General features: G+C 43.9%; 3 protein-coding genes across 3 annotated transcripts; all 3 read left to right on the forward strand.

Annotated features, from left to right (window-relative positions):
- The first annotated feature begins 705 nt into the window (after positions 1-705).
- On the forward strand, positions 706-4,042 carry LOC100830141 (pentatricopeptide repeat-containing protein At4g30825, chloroplastic). The gene has a single exon (XM_003576487.4). The coding sequence runs from the start codon at positions 949-951 to the stop codon at positions 3,757-3,759; it is 2,811 nt and encodes a 936-aa protein (XP_003576535.1). The 5' UTR covers positions 706-948; the 3' UTR covers positions 3,760-4,042.
- A 150-nt stretch (positions 4,043-4,192) lies between these two features.
- LOC100830453 (probable folate-biopterin transporter 6) lies at positions 4,193-10,015 on the forward strand. Its single transcript, XM_003576488.4, has 5 exons — positions 4,193-4,965; positions 6,545-6,804; positions 6,909-7,007; positions 7,430-7,603; positions 9,118-10,015. The coding sequence occupies exons 1-5, from the start codon at positions 4,581-4,583 to the stop codon at positions 9,724-9,726; spliced, it is 1,527 nt and encodes a 508-aa protein (XP_003576536.2). The 5' UTR covers positions 4,193-4,580; the 3' UTR covers positions 9,727-10,015.
- A 745-nt stretch (positions 10,016-10,760) lies between these two features.
- Positions 10,761-13,461, forward strand: LOC100830764 (aspartyl protease family protein At5g10770). The gene is made up of 2 exons (XM_003576489.4): positions 10,761-11,457; positions 11,989-13,461. Exons 1-2 carry the CDS (start codon positions 11,358-11,360, stop codon positions 13,311-13,313), a joined length of 1,425 nt encoding a protein of 474 aa, XP_003576537.3. The 5' UTR covers positions 10,761-11,357; the 3' UTR covers positions 13,314-13,461.
- Positions 13,462-17,191: the final 3,730 nt, after the last annotated feature.

A 17,191-nucleotide genomic window follows, 5' to 3' on the forward strand; every position in this document is an offset into this window, starting at 1 on the left:
CTAAAAGTTACATCCAAACTTTCTATGTCCAGGGATGAAGCTACTGTATGGGCATTCATGTTGCCTTTTTGTGTGTGTGTGTGCGGTGGCATTCGTGTCACCCGAAACACCAATGGAATTAGAAAACATTGAATAATTCAATATTAATACGGTTTTGCCATTGAGAAGTCGCCTGTTTTTTAGTTAGAGGTCAATCGACATGTTTAGCCATTAGATCTTAATCCAATGATAGCAAGTGAAAGAAGAAAGAATAGAGATGACCCTAAGATTTTAATCTAATAGGTCTGAAACGTCGACTAAGATTTAGGCCCATTTTTTTTTAAAAAAAATCAGGCAACTTACAAATAACCATACCCATACTAATATTGTTTATTTATAGTTAGTGAGCCCATTACAAAGAGATAACTCCATTGCTTTGATTTTCTAGCTTCTTCCCTGTTGACATGGTAACATACGTACTGTATAATAAATACCCCACGTACTCCACCCGTCCAACAAAGGATGTATCAATTTTGACTAAATTTGAATGCATTTATACACTAAGTCATATCTATATACATCTAAATTTTAACAAACTTGAAACTTTTGTTGGACGGGAGGAGCATGTGTTTCTTAGTGTTTGTTCGTGTGCTCTCTGTTTTGTGTAGCAGTACAAATTTTACCTTCAATCCAAACCGGCCGTTCTAAAAAAAGTTCCATTTGCATATGCTCTTTCGCACAATCGCACCACTGGACTAGGAACCGGCGGCTGCTGCATCTCCCTTCCAACGGTTGTGCCCCCTCCGGCCTCCGCCACCCACTCCCTATCCGGCTATCCGGTTATCCCACCCGCGCGCAACTAGCCCTCTACCGCCGAGTGGAGATCCATCCGGGATCGATTGGTTCCCCGTCCCAGAGCTGAACCCCCATGCCCAGGTGCTTGCTGCCGGGCGCGGGAACCCAGCTGAGATGGGGCTGGATTTGTTCGGGTTCAGTTCTCGGGTGCTGCCAGGATATGCCGCAGATCGGGGACACGCCGGTGGTGGAGCCGCCGCATGCCATGGGTTCTTCGCTGACACCAGAAGGAGCGGGAGGAGGAGCTATCTGAGGGGAACTCTGAAGGATGCCGTGGTCTGCTCTTTGGAGGACGGTGGCGGCGTCGCGGAGTCTACGACCTTGTGTATATCTGGTCCATCTGAAAATGCGAGTCGCAGCGGTGAAGTGGCAGCGAATTCGGGTCGGGATGTCGCAGATGGCATCGCTGGTACTAGTCAGAGGAGTTTTGCAGGGAGGAAGAAAGGGGGGAAGCTGTGGAGGAGACCAACGAGCGGAAACAAGCCAATGAGGCATGGAGCTCCGGGGCGTGCCCCTGGGAGAAAGGATACGCATGGTCGCAGAATTGTAGTAAACGATGATGATGTAAATGCAATTTGGTCTGGTGTCAGCCGCGAGTCCAGCATTGAGGAGTGCAATTCTGTTCTGATCCGTCTTGAGAAGCACAGTGATGAGAAGGCTCTTGGTTTCTTCGTGTGGATGAAGGCCAATGGGAAGTTAGAGAAAAATGTGGACGCCTACCACCTAGCTCTACAAGCTATTGCCTGGAAGGAGGACTGGAGGAGAGCTGAGCTGTTGCTTCACGAGATGGTCGCCGTTTCAGGTTGCACACTGGACGCTCGAGCGTTCAATGGACTGATATATGTTTGTGCCAAAAGGAGGCTTGTTGATTGGGGAACAAAGTGGTTTAATATGATGCTAGACAGAGAAGTGCAGCCGAATGTGTCGACAGTAGGTATGCTTATGGGCCTTTACCAGAAAACTGGGAACCTTTCTGAAGCTGAATTCACTTTTGCCAAAATGAGGGAATGCAATGTCAAGTGTATTAATGCTTACTCAGCTATGATTACTTTGTATACACGCTCAGGCCTTTTCGACAAGTCTGAGGAGGTTATCGTTCTGATGAATGATGATAAAGTTATTGCAAATTTGGAAAATTGGTTGGTGCAGCTAAATGCTTACAGTCAACAGGGCAAGATGGAGGAGGCAAAATTGATATTGCAGTCCATGGTAGATGAAGGTGTTTCCCCCAATGTTGTGGCATTCAATACCTTGATTACAGGGTATGGAAAAGTTTCTGATATGCAGAAGGCCAAGGAAGTTTTTAACAGCCTTGAGAAGGCAGGTTTAGCTCCTGATGAAACCACGTATAGGTCAATGATAGAAGGTTTTGGTAGGGCAGACAAATACGACGAGGCACTTTTGTACTACAGGAAGCTCAAGGAGTCTGGTTTTCAACCAAATGCATCCAACTTTTACACAATGATCAACTTAATAGCAAGACATGATGAGAATGAAAGCGCAGCAGAAATTCTGAAGGACATGATGGCAGCAGGCTGCCAGTGTTCATCTATTATTACTATTCTTGTCCGGGCATATGCACAAGTAGGAGGGATGAACAAGGTTCTACCAATCCTACAATCATGCTTCTACAAGAAGATTTTGTTTGATGCTACCTCATGCTCTATTTTAGTAACATTATTTGTTCAAAATTCTTTATTGGAAGAAGCACTGTGTGTTTTGCGTGAAAAGAAGTGGAAAGATTCTGATTTTGAAGACAATCTATACCATATCTTGGTATGTTCTTGCAAAGAGGCAGGCAGTTATGATGCTGCTGTAAGCATCTACAATGAGATGCCAAAGTCTAAACTGCATCCAAATCTCCGCATTTCATGCAGTATGATTGATGTTTTCAGCACCATGGAAAGATTTACTGATGCTGAAACTTTGTACCTTGAACTGAAAACTTCAGCATGTGTACTCGACATGATTGCTTATAGTGTAATTGTGAGGATGTATACTAAAGCTGGGCGACCAGAAGATGCTTGCTCAGTTTTGGAAGACATGGAGAAACAAAAAGAAATAGTTCCTGATAAATACCTTTTCCTTGACATGCTCCGGACCTACCAAAAATGTGGACTGCTTGAGAAATTGACCGATACATATTATTGGATACTTAAGAGCCAAGTTGAATGTGATGAAGCCATGAACAACTGCATCATTAACTGCTGTGGGCCAGCAATACCTGTTGATGAGCTCACAAGAATTTTTGATGAAATGATTCAACTAGGACACATGGCTAGCACTATCACCCTAAATGTATTGCTAGATATATATGGAAAGGCTGGGCTTTTTAATAGGGCTCAGAAGGTGTTTAACATGGCTCGGAAGCAGGGGCAGGCAGATATCATATCATACAATACTATCATTGCAGCGTACGCACATAGTGGAGATTTTCGCAGCATGACTTACTTTGTCCAAAAGATGCAGGATGCAGGGTTTCCTGTTTCTCTCGAGGCGTACAATTGTATGCTGAATGCTTATGGAAAGGCAGGCCAATTGGAGGAATTTGCTGCTGTTTTGCAGAAAATGAGGAGAGCAAAATGTGACTTTGATCACTACACTTACAATATTATGCTCAATATATATGGAAGAAAGGGTTGGATCGAAGGTGTTGCTTATGTTCTTTCAGAACTAAAGAGCCGCGGCGTTGAACCAGACCTTTATAGTTATAATACCCTGATAAAAGCTTACGGGATAGCAGGAATGCCCGAAGATGCTGTCAAACTGATGCAAGAGATGAGGCTTAAAGGTATTAATGCTGATCGAATAACGTATACTAACCTCATAGCAGCTCTACAAAGGAATGAAAATTTCTTAGAAGCAGTCAAGTGGTCTCTCTGGATGAAGCAAACAGGAGTTGGGGGCCGTGGAGCTCGTGCATAATGTGCCTTAAGCATTCAGGTTTTGCTTGCATATAGTCCCGCAAAACACTGCCATTGTTCTTCAATCAGAGTATACAGTATAGAGTGCCATTGTAGAAAGCAGTATAGCTGGTTGCCTGATTGTTTCTGCATCTTTTACGGGCGTGTACAAACCTGTAGATGACATTCAATCAGTGTAAAGCGAGATGGGAAACTTTTACCATACATACCGCACAATTGTAAACTAACTATGAAAGTGGATTTAAAACTTCTGAAGATGGATGAAAGAAAGTCAATTCAATTTGGATGTGCTTGTGTTTCTCTTGTCACTGAGAAAGTCCTCTGTGGTACCTTTGTGCTGTGTCGTGAATCGTCAGTTCCACGCTTTTTCGAGTCCTTTACATCTCACATCCAATATACCTTCAGAGTTCCTGTAAATTTTGTGTGAACTAAAGACGTCTTACACTTCTGTAGCTAATCTAATCTCGACTTTGCATTTAATTTTTCAGTTTGGACGGTCAATTTGTGCCGAAAATGCCACAGGTCAGCAATAGTTGATTAGTTTTCAGTAGTCAACACCTTCCCCTGCTGGCCTGCTCAGCTGACCTTCGCCTCCGCAGAAGCAGAACCACCACCTTGCTCCGTCTGAACTCTGAACCCTCCAAGAGGCAAGCAAGAGCACGTCTTCTCCAGTCCACTCCATCTTTCCGTTCCCATAAAGAAATCCAAATGAAGAGCTCGTTTCCATTACTCAATTCATTTCCAAGGTTGAGCATGCCGCCCCCATTCCGTCTCTAGCCCGCAATCCTTCGTCGAGCTCTTCCTCCAAGGATCCAGGATCCAATGCGGGAAGAAGGCGGGGCCATGGAGACGGATGGCCTCGCCGGCAGCGAGTCGGCGCTGGGGGAGTCGCGCGGCGGTGGAGGGGGATGGGCGGAGGCGGTGCTGGAGCCGGTGCGGTGGGTGCGGATGCTGTGCCGTGAGCTGGGCGCGACGTTCGTGGCCGGGGTGGTGCTGGTGTACGGGCTGAGCCAGGGGTTCGCGGGTTCCTTCTTCCGGGTGGCGTCCGACTACTACTGGAAGGACGTGCAGCGCGTACAACCGGCCACCGTGCAGTTCCTCTCCATCTTCTTGTACATCCCCTTGGTCCTCAAGCCCCTCTGGGGGGTCATGACCGACGTCTTCCCTGTACACGGCTACCGCCGCCGCCCCTACTTCGTCTTCTCAGGTCAGCCTGGAATCCACATCTCAAGACATGAAATTTACATATATTTTTTATTCCCTTCAGTCTGTATAGATATTGTCGCCTGCAGATAGAACGGGCATCAAGAACCGAAATTTTCACATGGACTTTGCCTGATAACACGTGCCATTTTCGATTCCACCCGGATTGCGGGAGTCTGAAGGTACCTGCCTCACTGTAGAGTGTAGACCCATAGTAAGACATGTTAATTGCCATTAATGTTGCTGATGGAGTATCTTTGGACCATCATCGTGGTTGTAAGACATAACTGAAAACATGGTGCACGCGTAGGAACTGTATGTTTCCCGACTTTGTCTGAGACTCTGAAGTCGAGAGCAGTTTGGCAGTTTAGAGGACGGAATGTGTTAGCTCAACCCTGATGTGGAGTAGGTTCAGTTATTTGAAATTGTGAGTGGTTTACTGGTGACATGATCTGAGTCAGTAGGTGCAAATTTTGGAACAAGTTGTTGTTTTGCCCTAATTGTGGGGCATACACAAGACTATTAGATACATATCACTTTCAGCCTCTTTGTTAACTCATCGTGGCTGGCGTATGCCTCTACATGAATTGCATTTTTCTGTAGGCACTTAACTGTCTACAATTTTTGGACTACCTGTTAACTATTCATATGCGCAATGGTAGCTGATTTTATTTTACTAGATGATGCCCCGCACGTTGTTGTGGAAATTTTTAGTTAACATACGTTGAGTGAAGTTTAGTAGCAACGAAGGATTATCCAAAATTGAAAACATATAATGAAATTATAGGATAGATTCTTCACTTAATTTATATGATCAATTCTTCACTTAGTGGCGATAGCTTGATGAAAAGTAGCATGCATGCATGTGCAAAAATATATGAGTTTTCCACTAACTAGGTGTGAACAAATAAATGACGTGATGATGTGTCATGCTTGCATGTTAAGAGAAATCAAGTAGTGGGGTTCACCTACTTAGATATAGAAGAATTGAGTGGTAGGAGTTACTATTACCCCCTTATAAGCATTGGTCATATAATACAAACTTTTGACGCGGTTAAAATGTCTCAGGGAAACAAATCAATTAGGCTAGAATTTTTTTACAAAAAAAGAATTGACACTTAATTTAGTGGAACCTAATTAGGTCTAATCAACACAAACCATTGGAAGAATGCAACATATTGTACTCAAAGGATAAGAAAGTGTCCTAAACCATAAAAAATAACTGTCTCTAAATATTAGAGGGTAACGGAAGGCCCGCGTGACACAATTGCTGTTTGGGGTGTGTAGCGATACTTTTAGTCCCACAAATAAAAGAACTCCAAGCTTCATGGCTGTTTTGAACTTATGAGTACAATCTAGGGGAACTGGTGTGTTCTCACTTCTCAGCCCATTGTACTTCTTTAAAAAAAAATCATAGAAGTATCTTAACATTTGTTGTACTCTAACTTGCCCTGGCTATGCAGTAACCTCTTATGTGTCCTTAACATGCAGCACAAGTGTCTAATTGTATATTAGACGTTGATCATAGTAATTGGTATTTATAGACATGACTGACAAATCCTATTTTTTGTATGTGCTGCTAGGAATACTTGGAATGTCTTCAGCTGCTATCCTTGCAATGGGCGTTGGACTATCCTTGCCTTCTGCTATAATTTGCTTTGTGGGAATCTCTACAGCAGTTGCCATTGCTGATGTCACAATAGATGCATGCATTGCGAAGAACAGCATTGATAAGCCAGCATTGGCCCCAGACATGCAGAGCCTTTGTGCATTCTCGTCATCTCTAGGTGCACTTATTGGGTATGCTACGAGTGGCATGTTTGTCCACCATCTTGGGGCACAGGTAAATTATGTTCCAAATACTTCAAGCTTATTTGATTGTTAATTTTAATTTTTATGCTGCTTGACTGAGAAACTGAATTTTGCGTTAATTCTGGTTTAATGTAGGGTGCATTAAGTATCATGGCCTTACCTCCTGCGATGCTGGTTTTCCTAGGATTGTACATATATGAGCTGAAAATGTACCGACAAAATGTGAAAGAGAAGGTACGTTGACCAGCAATCTTGCTCCATTTACTTCGTTTTTGTGCATAAAATTTGATTAGTCTTTAATATCTCCATGTGAGCAATCAGGGCTTCAAGCTTTTTTTTCTGCTTGCTATTATTCTATCTGACATCATCTCATATTAACTGGCTTGGCCAAGAAAAAAAATGTGTTCCTTTATACATTATTCTGAAAATTGCAGTTAAAATGAATACGATGTTTCAGTGACTGGAATCCTTCAGATATCTTGTTCAAAGAAACTTACTTTTCTCAAATAAATTTTAACTGAAACCTAGAGAGTGAACTGAGGAAAGTGTATTTGCACATGAAGAAAGTAAGAACCTTGGCACTTCATAATAATGAGAAGATATACAAGATTTGTGAAATGTTTGCTTCGTCTCACTGAGGTGCTAATGAAATGCAGGTTTTGAACAAGGTTAGTGTGGCAGTTAAAGGGATGGTTCGGACAATAAGGTATCCAGTTGTATGGAAACCATCTCTCTATATGTTCCTTTCGCTGGCTCTCAGTATCAGCACCCATGAGGGACAGTTCTACTGGTACACTAACAAGGAACCGCCTAATCCTGGATTTTCACAGGTAAAATTTTGAACATGGCCTTGTTAATTCTAATGCTAACTAGTAACTACTACGCCTGTTACACACAGCAAAGGTATTCTTTAGCATATGCATTAACTCAAATTCACCTTGTGTCAATATTTTCCAAAGTTTGGGTTTATAAAGGAAGTAGCTTAGTCATACAGGCGAGGGAGTGTACTGAATCATGAATCAGAAAACTGGAAGCAGTGTAATAAACTTTGACATTGTTGAAGTAATATTGATTGGATTATGACACAAAATTACCTTAAAACCTATAAAATTACTGCTCTCGGAGCATGATACAAAAAATGTGTCCTGCATGGATGTATCATCTAAAACAACAAAGTCCCTGCTTGTCATTTTCATGTCATGATGCTTTTCACGTTAGTTGCATGTGATGAATTTTCTCTCAGTAGGAAGTATTATATTTGACATTACATAAAGTGCATGAGAGGCAAAAGTACAAAAAGGTGGAAATAAAATAGTGAAGACCCGGGGGGAGGGATACACACCAATCACTTTCAGTCTACCGAATATAACACAATCAACATCTATCAGAAAGATACCTAGATAAAAAGGTACCTTCAATTCTGGGAATCTGGGATAATGCAGCCATGCATATCTTGGCCCCACAATCTCGGTTGTTCCACAATGCTGTCCTCAGATGTCCCTAATAAAAGATTCCTACTATAAGATAAAGAAACATCATTCCAAGTTTTTTTCCTTCAAGAATCTTTGGTTGGATGCCCAGTCTAAGTATTCATGCCGTAGGCCCAGATCAAGAGCTTGAACTGAAACAGTAGTGGATAGACTCCATGTTCAAGAATTGCAGTAAGCTTTATTATAGCACTCTGTGAGGGCATATTTGAAAAGCAGGAATTTCAGAGGAAACAGTTCACAGGTCTCGCTGATTGAAAATAATTTCAATAGTTTTTTGCAGGGTTCTAATCCCTAGAAAAGTTTCCTAGTTACTAGTATTTCATTTGTAGGATTGCAACTCATAGCAAATTTTCAAAAAGGTTCCTAGTTCAAAAACTTTCCATCGACTCCAACCTCTCGGGCTCTTGGCTATAACTATAAGCAGTCAAACATTGTTTCAACCCTGTAACATTCAAGATGGCATGACATTGCAATCATTACCTTTTGCTCCTGCATGTCGAATCCTGCCAATCGAAGATGGCCCAATTCCTGAAGGAATTCTCTCATTCCAAACTGAGCTGCAAATTTAAGGTTAACACAACGGAAAAGTTGGCATAACGAGTATATTTCCTTGTGAGTTGCAGCATAATGAGTATATTTCCTTGTGAATTGTGGAAAAAATGAGTCCAACAGGAGAGGCAGCGATGAGATACCAGAATTAGCAATTCGCTACTGACAGTAGTCAAACAAACTAGAACATTCCTACCGGCTACCACTAGACTGCAGCCTAGCAATTCTCTGTGAATTGTGAAGACTATTGTCACAAGAACTAATGTGGGTGCATGAAAACGCTGTGATTCACGGTGGCCGTGCAGGAATTTGTCGGAGTGGTGCATGCCATCGGTGCAGTCGCATCCATGGTGGGCGTCCTGATCTACCACAAGCGCCTCAAGGACTACCCCTTCCGGAGCATCCTCTTCTTCGCTCAGCTCCTGCATGGCATCACCGGCCTCCTTGACCTCACATTCGTGCTCCGATGGAACCTCCTGGTAGGTGTGCCAGACGCCGTCTTCGTCATCATGGAGGAGTCCGTCTCCCGGGTGGTCAGCCGTGTCCGGCTGATGCCGATGATGGTCCTGAGCACCAAGCTCTGCCCGCCGGGTGCCGAGGGCACCTTCTTCGCGCTCCTCATGTGCATTGACAGCCTCGGCATGCTGACAGCCAAGACCAGTGGCGCCTTCGTGCTCCGGGCCCTGCATGTGACGAGGACGGATTTCAGCAACCTCTGGCTCGCCGTCCTGTTGAGGAACCTGCTGAGGTTGTCCGCCCTGAGCGCGATCTTCCTGGTGCCCACCGCCGACCAGACCGACGTGCTGCTGCCACACGACCTCCTAAGTTCCGGTGGCACGGCAGCTGCTGCCGCCGACGAGGAAGAGTCGTTGTTGCAGCTCGGGAAGCTCACTTCTCACACTGACGATGTATGATCGACCCTGCTAGTATACTGCGCGCACACACACACATGTACGCGAAGAAAGAAAAGAGAGGAATGATACGAGTGATTGGTGTATGTTTCTTTTTTTGTTTATGCCACATGCTTTAGTGAAAATTAAGGTAGTAGCTTATTAGCGACAGAATGGCATCTTTGCCCAACCGGCCGGCAGTACAAACGGGGAATCAAGATGATCCTTTTTTTTTAGCATTATAAAGGAATCAATATGATCTTAATGCTGACTTTGGCATTGATGGATTATGATATCCAGTTTTTTCAACCAATTTTTTTTTCTTAGGTTAACCAACTTTTTTTGCTTTTATATCTATTTTCCACACAAAATTTATTAAATAAGTTCCACGGTTCAGCAACTACTAAGTGAGCCAAATTAACTGAGGTTGGATTTTGCATTTTCAGAACGTTTTTTAGGTGGCCCAGGTGCCGGGAGGAATCCAGACAATGAGACAAAGTGATACACGATCATTGTTATCTGCTGGTGCATCTTTATATAAAGAAGTCCATTTACACTCTGACTCTCTGAGGCAAGTCCTATGATTATTCAACCCTAAAACTTTTTGAACTGTTTAACGTAAACCCTGATCGTCCAAGGTTCTCAAAGGAAAAAAAAAACTGAAACAGTGAAGGATGCTATAAAACAAGATCCAGAATCATAAACTGATGTGACTATGAAAAAACGCAAAAGATAAATGCATTTATCTTGCGATCTTTGCACATGACAATGGACATTTCGATATTTTTTATGACGAACCTTTAGTTAATGAATCATTTAATAAGAATCATGTTTATGGTGAATCTTATGAAATGTGTTTAAGATTTCCTGGAGGAGATAATAATGATGCTTCTAATGTTTTTTCTCTTAATTGAAATACACTCCATGCTAAGAAAGAATACCGTATTGATTTATTTATTCTATGATGGAGAAATAGATGACCGATGATCAAACTGTGCTTAATACTCCTAGTTATGGAACAATTTTAGTTTTGGCGGCGGCTGTTGAGGCAGGATCCGGCTGACGAAGGAACGGGTTAAAATTAAGGTTTGCACGGCTTGATGCTGACTGCTGACAATTAATGACGCCCGATGCCCATTTTCAATGCGTCCACCCACGCGCCCTAATGACTAGTAAAATCTGTCCTCTTTTTCCACAATAGATACCCCTCTCTGCTGCTGCCACTCCTATCCGACTGCTATACTTAAAGAAATGCGTCAGTGAAAGGCCCCACGGTGGAGAGAGAGAGAGAGAAGAAGACCAAGACTGCCGAGTGCACGCAAGGGTGTGTGTGCGCTGTCTGGTCTCTGGTGCCGCCGGGCAGCAAGAGGACATGCATGTGAAGTCCTCCAATAATTTTCTCGCCTCGCAACACTCTCTCCACTCTCCACTATACTCCTCTCCTCTCCGGCCTCGCTGCGGCCAGCTCCTGCGCCCTTGTTCCCATGCGCCGCAGGAAGCCCACCTCACTTCACCTCACCTCAGCTGACGGCCCCAAAGAATCTTTCTCTCTTCCTTTCCCTTTCCTGACCTCACCTTACCTCATCTCTCTCCTTTTATCCCCGCCTCCATCTTTCTAAGTCTCTCTCTCTCCCACAAGTGAAGTGAAGTCAGTGATGGCACGGAGAAGAGCTTGCGTCGCGGCGGCGGCTGCTCTGATCATGCTTCTGCTCCTCGCAGGAGGTGGAGGAGGCGGCGTGCATTGCCTGAGGTCGAGTGAGTTACTTCTTCCGTCCCTTCCTTCTCTCTGCTCTGCCTCTTTGATTTTTCTTCTTCTTCTTCTTCTTCTTCTTCTTATTCTTCTCCGTTGATGTTTTTTGGTGACACACGAGTGCTGGGCTTAGATTAGTGCGGCGTGGGAAATATAAAAGATTCCTGTCAACATTTTTACCGGCGACAGTATGCGCGCGCGCGCGTGTATTTTCCCTATTTAGTGATGTTTCCGTTCTTAGTGTCATGTGGCCCGAAAATGGCATTAGGAAGAAGAAGCAAATTAAGCATTCCTTTGGAAGAAGAAGGGAAACCATTTTTGCCAAGGGAGGGAGGGGGGGCAGGTAAATCCCCAAGATCGATGTGGCCGGCTTCCGCACGAGCATTTGCCATAAGTAGCACGTCCCAAGTACTTTACCTTCCGCGGGAGAACCGCATCGACATTGATAAGAATGGCAAAGTGTTGAATGTGGCAATGTTGCTTCGGACTCGAATACTGCTACTTTTTTCTCATGTCTTGTGATGCCAATCTTTCAGGGACAGAGAGCGGCTCCACGATACTGGAGCTGCGGCACCACATCAGCAGCAGCTTCAGCCCAGGTCCAAACAGGCCAAGCAAGACTAGCAGAGGAGAAGTTGACGGCGGCGTCTTGTCCTCGGACGCCGCGAGGGTCTCGTCGCTGCAACGCCGCATCGAGAGCTACAGGTCATCGTCGGAGGGGGAGGAGGAGGAAGCGTCGAAGCTGGCCCTGCAGGTCCCCATCACCTCGGGCGCCAATCTCCGGACCCTGAACTACGTCGCCACAGTGGGCCTGGGCGCCGCCGAAGCCACGGTGGTCGTGGACACGGCGAGCGAGCTCACCTGGGTGCAATGCCAGCCCTGCGAGTCGTGCCACGACCAGCAGGATCCCCTCTTCGACCCCTCGTCCTCGCCCTCCTACGCCGCCGTGCCCTGCAACTCCTCCTCCTGCGACGCGCTGCGCGTCGCCATGGCCGCCGGGACGTCTCCGTGCGCCGACGACAACGAGCAGCAGCCGGCGTGCAGCTACGCGCTCAGCTACCGCGACGGCTCCTACTCCCGCGGCGTCCTGGCGCGCGACAAGCTGCGCTTAGCCGGCCAGGACATTGAGGGTTTCGTGTTTGGCTGCGGCACCAGTAACCAGGGGGCGCCCTTCGGTGGCACGTCGGGGCTCATGGGGCTCGGCAGGAGCCACGTCTCGCTGGTATCGCAGACCATGGACCAATTCGGCGGCGTCTTCTCCTACTGCCTGCCGATGAGGGAGTCCGGCTCGTCGGGGTCGCTCGTCCTCGGCGACGACTCCTCGGCATACCGGAATTCCACCCCAATTGTGTACACCGCCATGGTCTCCGATTCCGGCCCGTTGCAAGGGCCCTTCTACTTCCTCAACCTCACCGGGATCACCGTCGGCGGTCAGGAGGTGGAATCGCCCTGGTTCTCTGCCGGCAGAGTGATCATCGACTCCGGGACGATCATCACCACCCTCGTGCCGTCGGTGTACAATGCGGTCAGGGCCGAGTTCTTGAGCCAGCTTGCCGAGTACCCGCAAGCGCCGGCATTCTCCATCCTTGACACTTGCTTCAATTTGACAGGCTTGAAAGAAGTGCAGGTTCCTAGCCTCAAGTTTGTGTTTGAAGGCAGTGTGGAGGTGGAGGTGGACTCCAAAGGTGTGCTCTACTTTGTCAGCAGTGATGCTTCTCAAGTGTGCTTGGCTCTGGCCTCCCTGAAATCTGAGTATGACACCTCAATTATTGGTAATTACCAGCAGAAGAACCTCAGGGTCATATTTGACACCTTAGGGTCCCAGATTGGGTTTGCACAAGAGACTTGTGATTATATTTGACATTCATTGGGAGCTATGTGAATATCCTATACGTGGGGATTTATTTTCAGATCACCTCTGGTGATCAGCAAATGGCAATACAGTATTTAGTTATTGGCAAATGTACAAGCATTCATAAACGCTCTATCTCTGTTTTCTTCTTTTGCCATTTCTTTGTGCTTTAGGGTGTGGGCATGTTTGGATGCAGAAGTTGGGAATAGTAAGATTTTCCTAGGACACACTTCTCCGAATCTCAAAGCAAATCTAGGTTAGGGAGTAGACAGGATAATTCAAGCGTGTAATTTGTACATTTAGCTTTCCTTTTCTCTGTCTAAAAAAGGTTTTTGTGCGTCTGATAAGGGAATTAAAAAATAATTCGTTTTTGCTTTGTCAGAGAACAAACTGGTGGATTTAACGTGGCTATACTTGTTCTGATAGGCAGAGATGATTGTTAAATTGTTACTCCCTCTCCGATCAATATTAATTGTTGAAATATTACATGTATGTCTAGACGCTTTTTAGACGTAAATACATCAATATTTGGGCAAATTTGAGACAATTAATATTGATCGGAGGGAGTACCTCAATCCTGTTATAAAATATCCAGTGCATATTGTTAGCAAGAAAAGCACATCACTGCTCCACGAAAAAAATTGTGCAATGTCAGAATATTTTCTACTTAACTGGAAACGATCCCAGATTATCAGGACATACACATGCAGTGATCAGACATGAGATCATTGCCTTTCCTAATAAAGGCACCTGCAGGAAACAACATACAGAGAATATACACTGTGCAGGCATTGTTTGTACAGAATACATTAAATTACAAGTAGAGAACAAAAATGAATGCTAGCTTTAGCAAAACCTATTTTCAGTTCATCCTTTTCATGTTGTGTTACAAGTCTTGCACCGGAATCACCTACCACACTCCTCCCACCACATGGCTTAACAGTAGCACTTGCTTCCCCGGTATCATTTTATCTCTACTGCAACAAGCAGTCTAAGGCCTACATCTCCCGGGGAAGCCCCAAATTCCCCCGTTTGTCTACTTTCGTGAGTACGGGGATTCATGATCAAATTATGTAATCAAATGTGAACCTTCATTTGTCTAAAAATGGTCCACACCCTTTATTTTTTTCTCAAATTTGGGGAGAGTATATTGAGTTTCCATTTGTGCAAAAAAATTTCAAACCTTGTCCACTTATTTTCTTGGCCCACATGTTAAAAGACTCATGCAGAGATAAATTGATAACTACACATTTTACCCCCATTTGTCCAAAGACTTCTGAAATGGACAAATGGGGACTCATCCTTGGAGATGCCCTAAGTTTGATACATGCGCATGGCAGAACTTTGACCGTTGAATATTTTGACGAAAAACTACTGAATTATACGTTATTATAAAGTCAATGACAAATAGAATGATACTCTACGTATCAGTATCTTGCCAAACCAATACTCCATCAGTTCCTTAAATTAGGGTGTATACTTTGATTAAGAATTACTCCATCAACATGTGACTTATGTGATATAATTCATAACCATAAGCACATACTTTTGGACAGGAATGCAATGATATCAATTTTATTTTACAAAAAATATATATTAGTGGATTAATTTTAGTCAAAGGTCCGGTAAAAAAACAATATAGGCCTTAATTTAAAGAACGGATGGAGTACATTGCAATTATATGTTACATACACGGCACTTCTCAAAATTTCTGGTGAAATCACATAACGAGGATTAAAAAAAGGTTAAAACACACACAAGTGATTCAAAAAGAATTAAGGCCGTATGAGGTTTGACGCCTACAAGGCCACGATACTAGTATTAGTATTACAGGACGTAGTAATTAAGTAGGAGTATGCAGTATGTCCTCGCCTTAACCTTAACCCACATGCTAAGCCTTTCGATGAATTGGGACGGCACAAGCTACCAAGAAACAGCTGTGGATCAGAGGGTTCTGCTGCTGCACCTGCATCCGCGGATGCGTGTCTCCAGGCTCTAGCCCGATTCGTCAGCGCACACAGAACTCGACCCAATCCTTTCGGACGAACAGAGAATCTGATCTGGAATCTATTCCGATTCCACTCATATTTACATCGGAACACAGTACTGCATATGTGGAGATTTTTGTTTTAGCTTAGCCTTAACTGGAGATTTTACTGCATATTTTGTCGCCTTGTCGAGGCCTCAGGGGTTTCAAGATTACTCATATGTGGTGCAAGTATCACAAAAGAAAAGAGTGCTTCAAGTATCTCTGATGAGATATCCCTTTAGAGAGATTTCAGCTCTGGCCACATAGATCTATACTCCTTAACTTGGGGAGATATCCCTTTTGGAGTATTCAAAATTCTGAAATCATTCCATATGTTTCTATTTCGATTGAATGGCTGGCACCGGCATTTTGAAGCTCCTTTTTCTTTAAATAAAAGCTTCTTCAAAATTCTAAGCACAGCCCGTGATCACGTGATGGGCGTACATACCCTGGATTGTGCCGAGTCTTTTTTCCGACAAAATGACAATGGGTCAATGGGAATAGGAGAGCGGAAGATTTGGCGCATGCAGCAACAGTACATATGGATGACTGATAGGGTCAGGAGTCAGGACGAGGGAGGCAGGTGATGTTTGGAGGCCATGTTTGGAGTGTCAGTCAAAGAAGCGCCCGTGTTTGAGTTGACCAGATTATTGTTTTCTTACGAATCACGCTTGCCTCTTGAATCTTGATGCTACAAGCTAGAGAGCACACCGCCATAGCAAGTTAGCAACAGTATGTTTAATTTGCAAGGAGGCGGTGATCTCAGGCAAAATTCATGCATTTCAAATGTGCTGAAGAAAGGAGTAGAACCTAACAATTGGATGCCCAATCAGCAAATCAGCTGAACATATACTAGGTCTGATATTGGATACAACTTCGTTGCCCTAAGTCTTTTGAGTTATTTGCAACTTCTTCTTTCACAGCCGTATCAACAGTATATTTTTGTTAGACTCGACAGCCTCACCCGACATCCGAACACAACACAGCACAGAGTGCATTGACTTGTACTCGGGCAGGGACTTTGGTGCACTAACCATGCACAACAAGCATCAGACAGCACATAACTCGGTGGGATTTTGGAACTCATCTTTTAAGGGGACCAATTCGCCTATATGATTGTACTTTGGGAGCCTTCGACGGGACCAAAACCCAAATGGTGCTTATCTAGCTTCCAGTTCATGTGAGATTCCTTGCTACTTCCTACGGCTCTTGGTTTTGTAGACAAGACACCTTCGTTACAAGATTGAGATTAGCGGTGTAGGTTGAATTTGGTACTGCTCACTCCGTCCCATAATATGAGACACGCACACATTCCTAAATCGTCAATTTAGCTAACTAAATATAAATTAAATTATTAAAAATTACTCTCTCTGATTCTAAATTGTTGTCGAAATATTACATGTATCTAGATGTGTTTTAAGAATAGATACATTCATATTTGGACAAAGTTGAGTCAAGAATTTAGGATCAGAGGGAGTATATCATTAGAAAGTTCTTTTAATAACGAATCTACTGGTGTATTTTTTGTTAAAAAACATACATATTTAATTAATCAAATTTAGTATCTAGGGATGCATGCGAAATTAATTACTTTGGTACGTAAAATACAAATGAGCAAAAAAGAAAAAAATCCTACTGTAGATCCATTTGTGATACATGAATGAGAAAATACGGATGAAGGCCCTTTTAGTTCCGCGAAAAGGGGCTAAAATTCTATGAACCTTTCCTATTTTCGTTAGGTTCAAGTCCGATGAGAATAATATTCTACGACTAAGAACTCATTTATTTTCAAACCGATCCATTTACTAAATATTATTTTATTTACTAGTCCTTTATATTGGAACGAGTTGCCTCGTAT

The sequence above is a fragment of the Brachypodium distachyon genome, chromosome 4 (genome assembly GCF_000005505.3).
Source record: "Brachypodium distachyon strain Bd21 chromosome 4, Brachypodium_distachyon_v3.0, whole genome shotgun sequence".
Taxonomy (NCBI): domain Eukaryota; kingdom Viridiplantae; phylum Streptophyta; class Magnoliopsida; order Poales; family Poaceae; genus Brachypodium; species Brachypodium distachyon.

Bases quoted from the DNA above. Each gene is read 5' to 3' on its own strand.
- LOC100830141 (XM_003576487.4), top strand. From the start codon at position 949: ATGGGGCTGGATTTGTTCGGGTTCAGTTCTCGGGTGCTGCCAGGATAT.
- LOC100830453 (XM_003576488.4), top strand. From the start codon at position 4,581: ATGCGGGAAGAAGGCGGGGCCATGGAGACGGATGGCCTCGCCGGCAGC. The intron at 4,966-6,544 runs GTCAGCCTGGAA...ATGTGCTGCTAG, and splicing joins CCCCTACTTCGTCTTCTCAG to GAATACTTGGAATGTCTTCA. The intron at 7,604-9,117 runs GTAAAATTTTGA...GTGGCCGTGCAG, and splicing joins CTAATCCTGGATTTTCACAG to GAATTTGTCGGAGTGGTGCA.
- LOC100830764 (XM_003576489.4), top strand. From the start codon at position 11,358: ATGGCACGGAGAAGAGCTTGCGTCGCGGCGGCGGCTGCTCTGATCATG. The intron at 11,458-11,988 runs GTGAGTTACTTC...CCAATCTTTCAG, and splicing joins CGTGCATTGCCTGAGGTCGA to GGACAGAGAGCGGCTCCACG.